The sequence below is a fragment of the Maylandia zebra genome, linkage group LG15 (assembly GCF_041146795.1).
Source record: "Maylandia zebra isolate NMK-2024a linkage group LG15, Mzebra_GT3a, whole genome shotgun sequence".
Lineage (NCBI taxonomy): Eukaryota > Metazoa > Chordata > Actinopteri > Cichliformes > Cichlidae > Maylandia > Maylandia zebra.
Window position 1 is genome coordinate 3,549,183 of NC_135181.1, and position 15,832 is coordinate 3,565,014.

The 15,832-nt window shown below is 41.5% G+C and overlaps 3 protein-coding genes across 4 annotated transcripts in view; 1 reads left to right on the forward strand and 2 right to left on the reverse strand.

Moving 5' to 3' along the window:
- The first annotated feature begins 5,242 nt into the window (after positions 1-5,242).
- On the forward strand, positions 5,243-6,849 carry irak1bp1 (interleukin-1 receptor-associated kinase 1 binding protein 1). Its single transcript, XM_004542211.4, has 4 exons — positions 5,243-5,596; positions 6,212-6,293; positions 6,377-6,507; positions 6,589-6,849. The coding sequence occupies exons 1-4, from the start codon at positions 5,325-5,327 to the stop codon at positions 6,845-6,847; spliced, it is 744 nt and encodes a 247-aa protein (XP_004542268.1). The 5' UTR covers positions 5,243-5,324; the 3' UTR covers positions 6,848-6,849.
- A 413-nt stretch (positions 6,850-7,262) lies between these two features.
- On the reverse strand, positions 7,263-10,809 carry si:dkey-261l7.2. Of its 2 annotated transcripts, none has more exons than XM_076873701.1 (7): positions 10,555-10,809; positions 10,149-10,293; positions 9,854-9,943; positions 9,556-9,650; positions 7,680-7,840; positions 7,479-7,595; positions 7,263-7,402 (listed from the first exon to the last, which is right to left on the reverse strand). In XM_076873701.1, exons 2-7 carry the CDS (start codon positions 10,271-10,273, stop codon positions 7,280-7,282), a joined length of 711 nt encoding a protein of 236 aa, XP_076729816.1. In that variant the 5' UTR covers positions 10,274-10,293; positions 10,555-10,809; the 3' UTR covers positions 7,263-7,279. The 2 variants fall into 2 exon arrangements, with proteins under 2 accessions (XP_076729816.1, XP_004542266.1); XM_004542209.6 differs by having other exon boundaries at positions 10,149-10,290; positions 10,556-10,807.
- A 1,712-nt stretch (positions 10,810-12,521) lies between these two features.
- phip (PHIP subunit of CUL4-Ring ligase complex) overlaps positions 12,522-15,832 on the reverse strand; it is a 41,374-nt gene continuing 38,063 nt past the window's right edge. Inside the window, exon 40 of the mRNA XM_004542208.6 lies at positions 12,522-15,823. Coding sequence (XP_004542265.2) covers positions 15,120-15,823 — 704 coding nt within the window. The 3' untranslated portion in view covers positions 12,522-15,119. The remainder of the gene's footprint in view (positions 15,824-15,832) is intronic.

A 15,832-nucleotide genomic window follows, 5' to 3' on the forward strand; every position in this document is an offset into this window, starting at 1 on the left:
TATGAATTTTAACTGCCTCAGTCTTCCCAGTGGGTAAGCATGCAGATTGCGTTATCAGCATTAAACAATAAATTACACGTGTGCTTTCCCTGCTATCGCGTCTCCAAATCTCTACTGAAGGCTCGCTCAGCGATGAGAGTGGGGAAGGCTTGTGAACAGAACTGTTTATTTGACTATGAGCTGTTTACAGAGATGGACGCTGTGGGGCTGAGTGACAGCATGAGAAAATACCTCTGATAATATACTGACATGCAGAGAACTCGGCAGTGAACCTGACTCCTTGCTCAGCTCTCAGGACCTATGGGCATCCCTCCAGAGTTAATCGGAAAAAAAATTTTTAATCACGTTCCTAATTCTATTAACTCTTAAAATACCACGATCTTGACTTATCCCAGCAGGAAAAGGCCAGGTGTTTAAATAATATTAGCCGAGGCTTTGCAAGTGTAATGGCTATGAATTTGTTTTCTAACACCTCTGCCGGGTCAAAAATATCTGCTGAGAATAGGCCTATCTAACATTATCTAATATTTGCTTTTATTATTAGATACTGCAAATACTGCAACACACAGGCCTAGAGATCGGTCAGTGAACATCTGGCAACCACTGGGGGAAAATGTATATTCCACAACTGGTGGGCAAGTGGTTGCAGGAGTTGCTGGATGTCTGTGAAATCAGCTGCTCAAGTCCAATTCACACAAGCCTAGAGACAAGTCAGTGACCCCCTGGCAACCACTGGTCGCTAGGGAAAAGTGCGTACTCCACATCCGCTTGGCGAGCAGCTGCTGGAGATTCCTGGCAGTCAGTAGCATAAAACCAGTCACAAAGAGCTGAACGGTGCTGCACTAAAAACCTCTTAGTTGACTTCTACAGTTGCCAGTAGTTTCTTCCTTGATCTCTCGGCCTGTGTGACTGAGGCCTTATGCAGATGTTTGGAAAGGTAAAGAACCACCTACTGCTTTTCAGGTTTGACTGAAGGATTTATAGAATATTGTCAGTACTAAATAGTTCCATAAAAGCAACTCGTTTGCATTTTACATTGTTAGATGAGTACTAGAGAAACAAATTCATCTTCTAGATCTTCGTGGTCGTATGTAAGTCTTATAGCATCGTACTAAAAATATCATATTACATGAGACCACTTTGTTTTCTGAGAATGAAAATGTTCCACATGGAAATGTTTACTTACTCACACTCTTGGACAAGCACGTGTAGCTAAGACTTCACCATCCTTTTTGCCGCTTGTTTTTCTCTCTGCCCTTCCTGTCGCACAACAACGTAGAGATGATGATTTAGAAATGTTTCAATCCCAGTTATAATGACAGTGAAACATTAAAACAAGTCCATCTCATTTTAACAGTTGGGCCTGCGGGTACAGAGTACCTCCTGCTGACAAAACAATGATCACCACCTGAACCTATTGTTAAACAGAGCTGAATACTGCTGCTTTTATAACCAATAAAAGTGTTCATCGGAAGAGTCTGGAAACGTAAACATTGAAAAATCTCCATTTATTGTGTTTTCTCATTCTATCAGCATCTGTTTTTAACAGGGAGAGAGATTTGTGCAGGGAAATAAAAAGTGAAACTTTACTTTTTTTTTCTCCCCACTTTCACAATAAAGTTCTAGACAGATGACAGCTGTGGACACACAGAGTGCAAGCTGCATGTTTTATCGCCTTCACCCATAAATAAAAAACGCAGAGTGGAAGAAATACAGTCAAAATATATGATTTATGGCAACGGGCACAGAAGGGAGTCTGGAGATTTCTTGGACAATATGAAAATAAAACTGCAATAAAACTGCACGGGCCTTGATTGTGGTCTATGGAGAGACATGGAGGGACTCCAGCACAGCTTTATTACTTCATCTAAGAGAGAGCAAGAGAAAAGGAGGCACACATCAACAGATTCAGACACTATTACAGTCAAATCCTTTACCCAAAGTGGCCACAGTCTCCATCCAAGGACCCCAGCCCCTTTTTCACCCAGCAAAAAAGGGCACAGTAGAGGACAAAACCTTCCCAATTGAGTTTACCCAGCTCTGTATTTACATAAACCTTTTACAACTTAACTTCATGGCAGGCATCATCAAGTCTTAAACTGATGGTAGTTGTATAAACATTGTGGGGAAAGAAGAATTAATGTTTTAAATAGTAAAACGGACTGCTGTTTATGTAAGTGGTTGGTAACCTTATGGTGATTGCCAACTTAACAAATAATTTACCACCATTTTCATTTCCCACAACATCACAGCACCCAGCTCTGCTGCTCTAAGCATTTAAATTCACTTTGAGGGAGCCATCTTTCTCATCTGGGAGGCGGAGAGGTGAAAGGGAGACGGGAAAGCGTGCATTTTTTAGGCGATTAGAGCAACAGATAACTGGGCGCTAGGCGAAAACAGCCTGATAGTCTGCAGGCCACTGAAAGAAAATGCTCCAGACTTCCATGGAGATTTAGCAGTAAGAATCTTCTCCTTTTCCCTCTTCTCTGAAAATAGGCTATTATATGGTGTTGCATCTTTCTTGGCTGGAGCTTCGCAAAAGATGTAGGGTTTCAGAGAGCATACTGGGGGACCGGTGAAACTGGAGACAATATCAACAAATATGGCCTTGTATTTTTAGGTTGTGATTATAAAGCTCATTTCACAGTTTAATACTCCGGGGAAGCCAAACAAACATGGTTGTATAAAGAAACCAGCATCCAGTATTGGATCAAATCTCTACTGCTCCCAAATGTCCTGGACATACAAAAAGATATGCACATGCAGTATATATACTTAGTACCGGGCCTATGAAGTTCAGTGACAGATTTAAATACCACACACTGACGTACAACAGGTTCTCTTTTAGCAGAGGAGTGATTCCTGTTATTTACCTAATGCATGCTATTCTGAGGAAAACGAAGACACATAATTAATTACAGATAAACTAGATCAACAGTGAATTTTTTAATGACTAATTTTCTTTTCATATTTATACTTTTATTTGGTTTATTAAAAAGTCCTTTCACATATCATGAAATACTCCTTTGAAAAAATATAAATAAATACGAGAAAAATAAGTGTTGTACATATCCAGTTCCTTATTTAATACTGCCAGAAAACAATTATTAATACTTTTTTTACTCTTTTTATTGGCCTCTTCATTCATCTAATAGAAGCAATTCAGTTTGAAATGATAGTTTTACATCAGCAAAAAAAAAAAAAAAAAAAAACTAGGATGCTATTTCTTTAACCCTTGTATGGTGTTCGGGTCTGTGAGACCCGTGTTCAGTTTTTTTCAAAAGAAAAATTAAACAATTAATTATTTTTTCACGTGTAAATGTGCTGTGTCTTTCCACTCACTCCACTTGATTATAACTGATTTATTTATAACATTTTATATAAAAGAAAAACGAGAAGCACATTAATTCATAAATGTGATCTAACAAAGGTAAAGGGAAAAAATTAACCATGTTTGCTGTTCATATGTCTTGTAATTGGGATGAAGTAAACATCTGTTGAGTAATTTAACATAAAATTGTTTGATAGTGTTAATTTGGAAAGCCAAAACTCTAGCGGGTCCACCAGACCCATGAACACTGGCTGAGTAACAAAAATACGAACACCACACAAGGGTTCAAACAAAAATTTTTTTTTTTTTTTAGATCGGAAAACCGTGTATAGTGCGTTAAAAAAGCATGACCATTTGATGCATTTTTTTCTGTCTGATTATCGGTACTCTGCTGGCCCCTGCTGACCAAACAGAACAGAACATTTCCATTACTGATACCTTCAGTTAAAAAAACAAAAATGTGGAAGCGGCATAGCAGATATCATGTAAAATAGGCTGTCAAGTAATAAACTGTACTTTATTAGGCTATGATACACCTAAAGGAAAACTTCGCATGCCCTCTAATTTGTTTAAATTCATCTTGTTGTATATACTCCTCTTGTCTGGCACATCTGGTGTGGAGCATGCACAGTTTTGTTATATATGTACAAGATCAATAAAAGGCTATTTTATTTTATCCCAATCTATTTAACATTTGCACATTTACCTTAGTTGGTTAATATTTTATTGACTAATTATTTAATTTTGCTTTTCAAAACTGTTACAAATAGCTAAAACACACATAAGAACATGAATTTTGTGAGGAAAATGACTGTCAGCCTACCCGCTGCAGTTTTTGTAAAGTTTTTTTGTGCTTTGACCAATGGCAGCTAGTAGCTTAGAATTAAAGTAAAAAAAAAATTAAGTATTAAGACATTGAAATTGATTAAATTAATATTTTTTAAAAAGCCTTAAATTACTTAAGATGTTGTATCCAGAATTGGAGAGCATTTGTTTCACTAATAGCAGTGCTCTTTTCAAACAAGCTAATTGGCTAACTTTTTGTCTTATCAGCTAGCAGTGCTAAACCAAGGTGTAAACACAATAATATTAGAGCAGTGCAATTCAAATGTTTTTATTTAAAAATAAAAATAAGACTGTGCCACAAAGCAAAATTGAGCTATTTATGGTTTGCAGTTTTTTTTTTTCCTGCAGATATATCAAGAGGCCTGATTTATCCGCTAGCTTAATTAGAAGAACAAACAAAAGTGTGTTAACAAGAACTGAAAGCATATCATTGCAGGTTTAAATAAATTAGCACTTTATTGTTATTAAAGGAGATAGTGTTTCTTACCATGGCCTGGCCATCTACATATGGAGTGTAAATGTAGGTGTAATTGTAGTGTTGAGTTTGGCCAAAAGTTTCCGTTACCACTGTAAATTACTGCTGCCTTATACATACGGAGCTTGATTGTTGATTTTTATCCATTGTCGACATCAATGCATTCTCAAGCCTTTTATTTATAGGTTTAACAATCCCACCTAGATGCCAAACACCTGAAGCTAATACTAAGTTTAAAACAAAATCCAACTCTTCAGCCTCAAACAGCTCTTTGAAGGGCTAACAACAACAAAAACAATAATAATAATAATTTATTATTATTATTATTATTATTATTATTATTATTATTATTATTATAAAAGTGCAAATGATCGAATGCAATGCAGGTAACTATACTTACCTTTAACCTGTGTAGTTTAAGCCACCTAATAACTAAATTAGGTGGCTTAATAACTACATCTGCCCCTGGTAGGGAAGCCTTTTATTTCCCTGACATGTGCATTTGACATCATCTTACATTCTTTTTAATCCGTTGACAACTACCTTCTCTCCATGTACAAATGGGCTGGATTAAGCTCTCGCCGCACTAGAACAGGTAGCCTACAAATCCCAAAGACCATTGCGGCTATTGCGGGAAGCACAACGGCTGTCGTTTGTGCTTAACCCTCCATCATGGAAAGTCAGAGTCGCGTCTTCGCGGCGATAGTACCGGCCGGGCGGGAGCTCTCCGGTAACGAAAAAGAGCAGGGGCTGGAAGTAAGAGCGGTTAGTCGGCAGAGTCCCGGTAAGTGTCTACGGGAGGTCCAGGTGACAGGGACAGCGGAGGTTCGCTGCCAGGCGGACCGAGCATCGGTGCGGGTCAGCGTGGGCAACAGCAAGGAGTCCGTCAGCGAAGCAACCCACAGCGTTTCACGGCGACTTGGATACATTTTACAGGCTCTCAGGTGAGAAAAGAAGTTGGAGCGAAGCAGGAGCAAACTGTAAAGTTAGCTAGCTACTGTTAGCATTATGCTATTACCGGTTAAAGAGGCAGCAGCGAGAGAAGTGCGTCCGCAGATACAGCCAACTCGTTTAGGATTACCAGCAATGGAAGAAGCGATGAAAAGTTTATTACTGGTATATTTAAAAACGAGAATACAACTAGAAGAGTTTCATTTCGAATTTTAAAATAACCCCTTAAGAGGATGAGAAATAACCGTACTTATTTGTGTATTTATTGGTCCTACTGCTGTTACAGCTGCATGCAGGGGCGGAACCTGAGGGTGGCCATCACAGACTAAACCCCTGCTACCCTCCATCCTTGTATATTTGAAGTCAGTGATTTTGGCAAACTAACTTGGATTTCAGTGCTTGTAAAAACGTAAACTGCACAATTACTTCAAATTTGCAGAAGTGGCACATTAAATATGCTTGCAAAGCAATTGGTGTCCAGTAAAGCAGTGTTTTAAGTTGATACAGTTTGGTTTTGTTTATATTTCTTTTAAGGGACAGTAGCTAATTTTTCAAAGTACACAGTAATTTTTGTGACCATGTGTTTATTTTTAATCCATTCTGCTTAGACAACATGACATCAGAGAAGAAGACACTTCAGTAAGGAGGTTTCTCCACCGAGACGCAGACATGTATCGGATGGATGCAGAGGTCGAGTATTTGGACAAACACCGATGAACGTGCAGCACAGACGTGTTGAGCAGCATGTGACCGTGCTGTAATATATCTTATAGGTCATAGTGACTTTCTCAGACTTTGAGAAGATGGAGCGAATATGTAGCATCCTGCTGGAAAAGCTAGACAAGAGCGTTTTTGTGGGGACACCAGAGTTCTACCACAGTGCTGAATGCCTGAGTCAAATGAGGTATGAAAAAAACAACACAATCGTACCTCTTTATTATTTTCATTAAATGGTGTGACCGTAACTAGCCCGTGTGTGCTGCAGGCTGCGTGCGTGTGTGTCTGCAGTCGAGAATGCTCAGCTGAAGGCCAGCAAAGTCAGTCAGCTCCTGGGACAAAGTCTGGGACCCCCTTTGCTGGTTAGAGAGGACGAAACCAAAGAGTGGAGGAACAACGAGGACAACGGTGGTGGGGGGCAGGGGTCTGCAGCCCCTTCTCACTTTCCCAGCTTACCTGCAGTCACTGCTTCCTCGCAGGTGTCCGTCTCCTTCAGCCTCAGAGACACGAGCAGGAAAATGAGATGAGAGATATAATGCTTAAAAAAAAAAAGTAGTTTTAATTCAGCCAACACTTTCTTGAAATAAAAAAATAATTTTATTTTGACTTTAAAAGCAATTTAAAGAATCTCAGTCTGTCAACGTTGTTTTTTTACATATTTGGTAGACACTTTAAATTATTTTGTATTTGTAAACTTCAGAGAAATAAATGTCGTAATTCAGAAGCGTAATTACATTTCTTCATCTTTGATCATTTATCTTCAGCTCCGTTAAAGAAAGGGTTCGATGGTCACTCTTAACTCCTATTTTTACTTGAGCGGGTCGATGACTCTTAAAGACGGCATTTTGTGTCCACTCGTTGGACTCCAGTAGACAAACAAAAAGAAGAACCAGGCTGAAGAAAACCACAGAAGCCAAAGGATGAAACTGTCTGTTGGCTAAGGCTTTCATACTCCAGAGTCAAAAGTCCTCGCCCTCATCATCCTCCTCGTCTTCGGGGAAGAGCTCTCTGAGCCAGGGCTGCATAACAAAGCGTTTCCCATTAAAGTGCGTGAAGTAGTTCTCCAGGGTGGGAATGTCCGGCTGGAAACATCCAACAGTAAGCCCAAGACCTATTTTAATATATATGATTGTATGCGCTGTGATTTTCAGGACTTACCCTCATCCCTGTGATGCGCTCCAGCTGTGTCTGGGGCAAGTATGCAACTATGACAGAGGAGGGTCCAGGTCCTCCAAAGATCACCTTGTAATGAGGTGTCTTTTCTGCTCTTGTGTCCTATATGAACACACGCTTCCGTTACTAACACTTAAATGATATATTACCAATAAATGATCAGAGGAAGTGAAGGAGGCTACTGACATCAGAGCCGGAGTACATTCTGTCAACCCATTCTGGAGGAGCTCGCAGTTCAGGGTCCCAGCTCACCACTACTCCAACCATGTGGCCTTTTGTCTCCAACACCACCTCTCCGACCCGCAGAAACACATACGGGGGACGAGGGCTGCGCGCCGTCTTGGATGCTGATGTGACAAAGACAGAAGAGATTACAGAACTGACATGACATGCATGAATAAGATCTGTTTTTAATGAAAAACCACGATCAGATTTCCTTCTGTGTCTTTCTAGAAAGCTCTGCTCTTGCCAGGCAATAAAACTAAAATCCCATGATAATTTCTAATATGACCTCGGTAGGTTTTCTGAGTGCACAGGCTGTGATCAGCTAAACTGCTGCTCTTTGTGGATTTACACAAGTGAATTCATCAAGATGTCAGCAGATGTTTCACAGCTATCCTGGCCGATATACATTCCCTACACTGTTTATAGTATCTTTGCATTAGACAGTTGGTATAAAGTTGGAATTCAGTGAATGAATCTAAGCATCATAGTCTTAAATGCAAATTCTCTGCTACACTTCATTCTTTTTTTCTCTCCTTGCAAATACAGAAGCTGGACCCATAGATAGCAACACATCGTGAGACAAACTGCACACAAACAGTTTGTGTGTTTGCTGATGTTTGTCGAGCTGATAGAAACGTTGAATTTGAAATTGCCTGCCACTTAAAAAAAACATCACTCCCATTCATGCTTCCTCCCATCTGTAGAGCTGTCTAGATGCTGAAGTACCGCAAACACAACATACGGATACAAGCACACTCCGACTTTAAATCCTGAGCATAAATGCTATAAACGATACTGTTGAACCAAATGTAAGGAATAAAAAGTACGGATTTTTGGAAGTAAAAGTTGTCAGAAAAACAAATACTAATAAGGTGATTGCCAAAGTGCTTAGCTAAAAACCTGTTATATCCCAACATGGTGTGGAGTGATTCTTAGGGCAAAAGAAACGACAGGCCTTAAAAAAATACCTACAGCAATCCAAAGTCAAGAAACGGAGGAAAATGCTGCAAAAACCTGACACTGGGCCTGAGAGCTGCATCTTCAGCTGATCCATCGAATGCCATGGTTTGGGGCTGCATTTCATACAGTGATGTTGGGGATCTTGTCTTACTAATGGACTTACAAACAGAGCAATGTACCATCATCATCATTATATTTTGATCCACCATAGAGTAGCATCTGGAAAATGTGTGACTGGCAACAGCTTTAATTCATCAGAATGACCCCAAACACACAGCCAATGCAGTAAAAGCACACCGGGATAGAAAAACCGTGGAACACCATCAGTCATGGATCGGCCTCCCCAGAGCCTGAACCTCAACATTACTGTGGGATCATCTTGACAGAGAATAGAACAAAAGGGCAGCCAACATCCAAAGAAGAGCTTTGAATGTCCTTCAAGAAGCCTGGAGAACTATTCCTGAAGACTACTTAAAGAAATAACAAGAAAGCTTGGCTAAAAGAGTTCAGGCTGTGTGTTGAAGAATAAAATATTGATTTTCAAGCTTTTTAGGATCATACAAACTCTTGTCCTCATATACTGTATTTCCATGTGTGTTTCACTGCATCTATTTCCTATTTTCCTTGCAAAATATAAAGATATCAGGGATGGTTCAAGACTTTTGCACATTACTATAAATGTAGTGCTTTTCAAAGTGCAATAGTTCAGGAGGACATGTAAAATTAGAATTAAACATCCATTAGTTTTTGGTAATTAATTGCACTCGATGGGGAAGGTGAAATTTCACATTAACCTATGAGAATGAGGATATGGACAGACTGTATCACATGTGGCTGGTTAAAAATGCTTCAGTATAGCAGAGCTATAGACACAAACCTCCAAAGAATCCCAGGTCATTGTCAAAAAGCATGGTCTCCACGGGAGGTGGCCCTTGTCCCACTTGATCTTCCTGTCCCAATCCAACCAGAGACCTTCAGGAAACAAACACATCACCAGTCTCTAAATACAACTCATGTGTTTCCATAAAAACACCAGAAATCACTTTTGAGGTGTGTGGGATTTGAATATGAAACAAGATTATGCAAATAACTGTAGCCTCAGATCCCGAGTGAGCGAGCGATGATTCAGGTTAAATTCAGTCCTCATTTGAATGCCATTCATCTCAAACACTCACATGGCTTTGGACATCTGCTGGCTTGTCCAGTCTGACCATGCAGTGACATTCATGTATGATTTTCTCCATTCTCTCCATATTCGAAGCAATCTGAAACCAAAAATGTTCTTTTTATTAGTAAAACAGAAAGAAAACGGCCACAACAGTCCTTAGTCTGGTAAGGCCCACTTTATCTAATAGTTCACATAAAAGGTTATCCTGGGTCATTCACATCCAGCCAACTTAAGGCGTTTTTCCCCTTTTTGCAAACTTCGATGCGGTAAATAAAAGCTGGTTTTTGGCGCACTGATCTCACCGCGTGGTCGCATGGTAGCGCTGCGCCGCCGAGGAGCCGCTCCACCTGGAGATGAAGTACTGCGCGGGCACGGCGGAGAGCAGCAGCGCGATCTGCAGCACCGCAGAGGCCCTGAGCACAGGCATGACCGCACAGCTGGCACCTGCCCGGAAACCAAAAGTACATGCACGAAAGTGAGCGCCAAAATTAACCTAGGCGATAGTTCTATATTTATTTTAGTTAACATATATATATGAGGTTTAAGTTTGTTGAGCGTAGGCAACTATCAGCTCAAACATATGTTTATGGCGGCTGTTAGATTTATATAAAGTTGTGGCAGGTAAAACTTTAAAGGACACGTGACCCCGCAGGTAGGTCAAACCAGGTAACCGCGAAAGCTCTTTACTAATTCTAACTGTGACACTTACCTCTTGTTAAGCTCTAAAGTCTTCCCTCTGATTGCGTGTCGAACATTGCGTTTGAGTGAGTCTGCTGCGCGTGGAAACCAGAACACAGCGGCGCGGTTTCACTTCTGTTTTATTTACATAAACCACACTCCGGCCCATGTCGCCTCCAGCCACCTGTGTATTTACATTTTTGGAAAAATTGCCAAACAGGTATTCTAACCAATAGCCGCAGCCCACGGAGTACCCAAGGACCTTTAGCGGCTCGCCACGTCAGGAAGAGCCGGAGGTGTGGGAAGTGATTTTTGTGCACTTACCGTTTCCAACGCTAGGTGGGAGTGTTGTTCATTCTTCTGCACCTCATTTCCCACCTGCAGCTCGAGCGTCAGTGTTTTTTCATTATCATTATTTTATCTTTATACAACAAAGAAGCAACAAGCATTAAAAGTGAATATGGAAACACAACTTTTTATTCACTTAAAATATTGGTATGAACTAACAGGACAGCAGTACTCCCCTACACATACATTCTAGCCTTATGCTTATTTTTTTTTGCATTAATTCCTTTATATATATATTTATATTTAAAAAAAAAAAAGTATCCAAACTAACAAAGACGACCTCATCAATTCACATGAAAAAGACCCCTTCTCCTCCTCTTCTGAAAACATACCCAAAATTCTTCCTGGTGGCTAACATGAAGTCCCTTCTCTCTCTCTCTCTCTCGCTCTCTCTCGCTCTCTCTCTCACACACACACACACACACACACACACACACACACACACACAGTGACCATTAACCAAAGACTGTGATGCCAAAACAGCACAGCTCTGCCACACATTAACACAGGCCAGTGTGAATGTTTACATGAGCTCTGAAATGTAGCGTCAAGGCAGAGGTGCTGCTCTGAACCAGTAACACCACCACCTTACATTAGAATCTGAAAACCTAACGGCATATATACCTCCACCGTATAAAGAGCTGGATACAGATGTGTGTGATGTCTGTTTGAATGGCTTAACACCCAAAGTCTTGCTTATACACCAGTGAGTTCTTTTTAAGGCCCCTTTAAAATGATTAGGTTGCACACATTGATCTGCCACGGTTAAGGTAATATGACCAGCTACGCTATATCAGCGCATCTACTTTGACCCGTGATGAGTACAGGTAGTGTGATGATCTGATGAATAGGGTGTCACAGCAGAAATAACCACATCTGATACCCACTGCATTCCCACTTTGACTGTATTTCAGTGAAGAAAAAAAAATAGATGGAAAAAATATACAGTATCCTTACCCATCACCTTATTGCATGGGGATTAAATGGCTATGTAGCACACCAGTAGTTCCTAATTTAATATGGCCGTGTAACCGATATCTCACAGTCCCATGTAGTTCTGGAGGACTGTTTATTTTTCAGCTGGCTCATGTAAACACATTAAAGGGGATCTATTAAACTTCTTATTTTCTGATATATTTATATATTGTTATAATGGTGCCGATTCAATTAATGACATCAGGATATGTTATGGTGGCCCATCTGAGCCAGAAGCTCAGGGTTCGTCTAAACACTTTGTTTCCAAACGTTTTTTTCATTTCTTGGCTCTGTATGATGTCAGCGAAAGCAGACACCTCCTTATACGGTCATTTGAGCACAGAAGCTCCGCCCACAGATTGTTTGTTTGCGGGAGCCACACAATAAAAGGAAAGCTGGCATAACAGCAGAGGGAGAGCTTGTTTAAGACACTGGATCAACTAGAACTACACCAAGGTCCAGTAGAGGGTAAAAAGGATAATTCTGAACTGTGAATTAGGCAGAACTATTGTAATGGAGTCCATTACAACAGAATACATGGACATGGACGTCGGAGTAAAAGGTCCCCTTTAAAAATAAAGTCATACCTCAAATTTGAAAATCCTGGGTCAAAGCAAGCCCATCTCTGCTTTCATCACATGATAAAAAAATCTTTAAATCTTTGTGTTTCTGAAGAGTTTTTAGAGTGTTTTTTTTTTTATTAAAGCCATGAATTATTACAATAAAGTTTCTCCACAACATAAATATTATCATAGGCAAATATAACCTTGAAACCTCAAGAATAAAATTCATTTTCATGTCATTTGTGGAGGATAGTGTCAGTGTTTTTAGGCAATTTTTGAATGAAACTCTTCACAAACACAGCATAAACAAAGCAATTATGAACCACCAGAACATCTGAAACAGGTGTGGCAGAGGATAAAAAACCCATCTTCACATATGCGGCCACTGGTATATCGTCCTTTATGGCAGGGACACAAACAGAAAACAGCCAACGCGTCATATGTAAAACAGCTCAACACACTCACCATGGAGACAATAAAATCTCTTTAGAAAATAAAACACATTCAAAAGCCATGTTCTACAACTTCAGTGCCCAAAGACAGAATTTGGCATTGACAAATCCATAACAACAACAAAAAGACATTGACAATAAAGATGAACAGATGAGATATACGTTTAGTAATATGTGACGAGACCTATGAAAAGAACCAGGTGTATATTGATGCTACCATCCAGTTCCGTCCAGTCAGTCCTGCAACACGAGTGGAAACTCATGGATTCTGGCATTCACTCACTCCGTGCTGTGGGGAAAAAACCCCAAACAAAACAGAAAAACCCCACAAAAAAAACAAAACCCATCTTTATAAACTCTCACCTGTGTGTACAAAGAGTGACATAATATGTTTGTCCCCTGTCAAAATGTTAATGTTTCGGTCTTTTCATTATTTTCCTCACGAGCCTGTCAGGTCTAGTCCGCTCCCCGAAGTCCAGTTTCTTTGAACCCAGTGACGAGCGGGACCGGGAGATCCGAAACGATAACAAACACTAAAAAAATAAAGGCCCCAAAGAGGAGAAACCAAGGATTCAATATGCCAGAGTAGCAAAGGCACACAATCAGAAAGATGAAGGTAAGACTTGTCTCTTTCTCCGGTTTGCTTTCAGTTCAAATTCAGTCCGATCCCAGTTTGATCCGTCTCCTTCCTGTTTGCAGCAGGCGTGAGAAAGTGCTAGAACATGCGAGACAGATTTGCGTGTGTCTATGTGTGTGCGTACAAGTTTGGAGTCACTGTGGAAACATATCGACACTTTAAAACTTTATATGTTTAAAGATTTTAAAATACACATGGTTACTCCCTAAGACTGCATTGATAACCGGTCTCTGGTAAGTGCATCTCAAAGCTAGTCACCCGAAGCTCCACCCCTCTGTACCTTAGGTATAAACTGACAATAGGTTGGTTATAGGATAATATATCGACATGAGTAATGGTATGCTTACAACAACAGTAAATTTCTTTTCAGCTGCTATAAATACATTTCTTTGAGAGGTTTTCACAACGATCAAACTGTATGCCACTGTTTGCACGCTGAAATGACACGCTCAGTTGTGTTATTAAAAAAACAAACAAACGAAAAAACATACACACATTCCTTCAATTACCCGCATAGTCACAACTAAGTTCGTACACAAACAGGCACATGTACTTTGCAGGGCAGAAGCCAAGCACGCATACACCTACATGCACGCACGCACCCATACAAAAGACATAAAGGCACAAGGTATTGCTAATGTTGAGGACGCTTTGAAACATGAACTAGAGAGACATAAATGACCCTTTTCACCCATGCATCCTTTTTCTCCTCCTCGCCACAGTAAAAACAGCATCAGGAAAAGGAAAAAAAAGTTGCTTCCTCTTTCTAATAACATGCAAAGAGAAAAGAAAGGAAAAGAAAAAACACCCACACACATCAATAGTAAACAAAACCTACAGATCTACAGTACCTCCGAAAAGGTACACCATTTGGTATTTTAGCGCAGACAGATAGGTCAGCCAACGTGTAAGACTTCCAAAACAGAGAGCAGTGATCACGTACAAATCTTAGAAAAAGCAGAGAGCAGGTTGTATAAAAAAAGACTGGGAACAATGAGGAAGGGAGGGAGAGAGGGGGAAGCGGGAAAAGGACGTTGTTAGGCCAGCGGTCCCGTTGTCCATTACCGCGTTCAGCTCCGTGGGCATCTTCCATCTGTCCGGCGGAGACGCTTGAAAAGTCCTCAAAAATAGTAAAAGTTAGATAAGATACATCTGGCCTCCTCGTGATTTTTTTTTCAAGTACTAAAAGTCTCCAACTACCAACAACTTTACCCAATCTGACACCAAACTGTGTACAAGGTCAGAAGGAGACAGAGTGGTTCACAAGAGAGGAGTCACAACACCGTCGACATGAGGCTCTGTGATTCGCGCTCCTGCGGGATCCAACATGGATCAATAATGTAGGAGGAGCTGGAACACGCGAACATGCCATCGGATGTCGTACAGATGTGCTTACTGGGCAAGAGAGGAAGGTGGAAGGGGAGGGGCAGCGACAAGGAGTGGGCTGGTAACTCTTTGCTCTCCTCAGCTTCAAATAGCAGCAGCTGAACCAGCGACTCCATGGATGTACGCACACATACGCACACAAATGCATACACCGCTAAGCGTGACTTCCTCCACTCCGCCCTCCCAGTCCTCCAACGCACGAGCGAACATGTCCCAGCCTGCGTGGCTCCTCCGTTACCAGCCAATCAGGTTGGCTTTGGCTTTCTCTGTCAGTTTGCGGACACGCCCTTTTGAGGAGGTGCCAAAGGTTATTGATGAGTCCTCAAACAGCAGCTGCCTTTGCTCCTCCTCGGAGTCCTCCTCCATGTACCAGGCTGACCGTCGACCTTGGTTACGTGTGCGCATGGACCCTCCTGCCTCGTCGCCTGCCTCCTCCTCCTCCTTAGGAGGTTCTTTTCGGCTGGGTCGTTGGGTCTGGAGCGGAGGCGTGCCCTCTTCGTTGGCCCTTCTGCTGCTCCTCCTCAGTGGCGAGGGCTCCGGTGACTCAGGAGGAGGAGCAGGTTCCTCGATTCTCACCACTCGGGGCCGGCCACGCCGTCTCGGCGTCGACGCCATGCCAGAGTCCGACAACACTTCCTGTGCAGAAGACATGCCGCCTTCGTCGCCTGTAGACGGGTCAACCTCGTCGTCAGGGGTGAAGCTCCTGCGGCTGCCGCTCTGTCTTGTGTCCTCCGCCTCCTGCTTGCTCTTCCTGCCTCTCTTCTTGCCAGGTGGGCGACCTCGCGGTCTTGAAGGGCTGGCCGGGGTTGAGACCTCTGGTGGACTCACTGGCGGCTCTGTTCTCGACTTCCTCCCCCTTCTTCCCACACCTAGGGTCACATGACTACCGTGGCCATTCAGGTGGACTGTGCTATGAGATGAAGTGCTGCCAGGAGAGCCTGAGATGG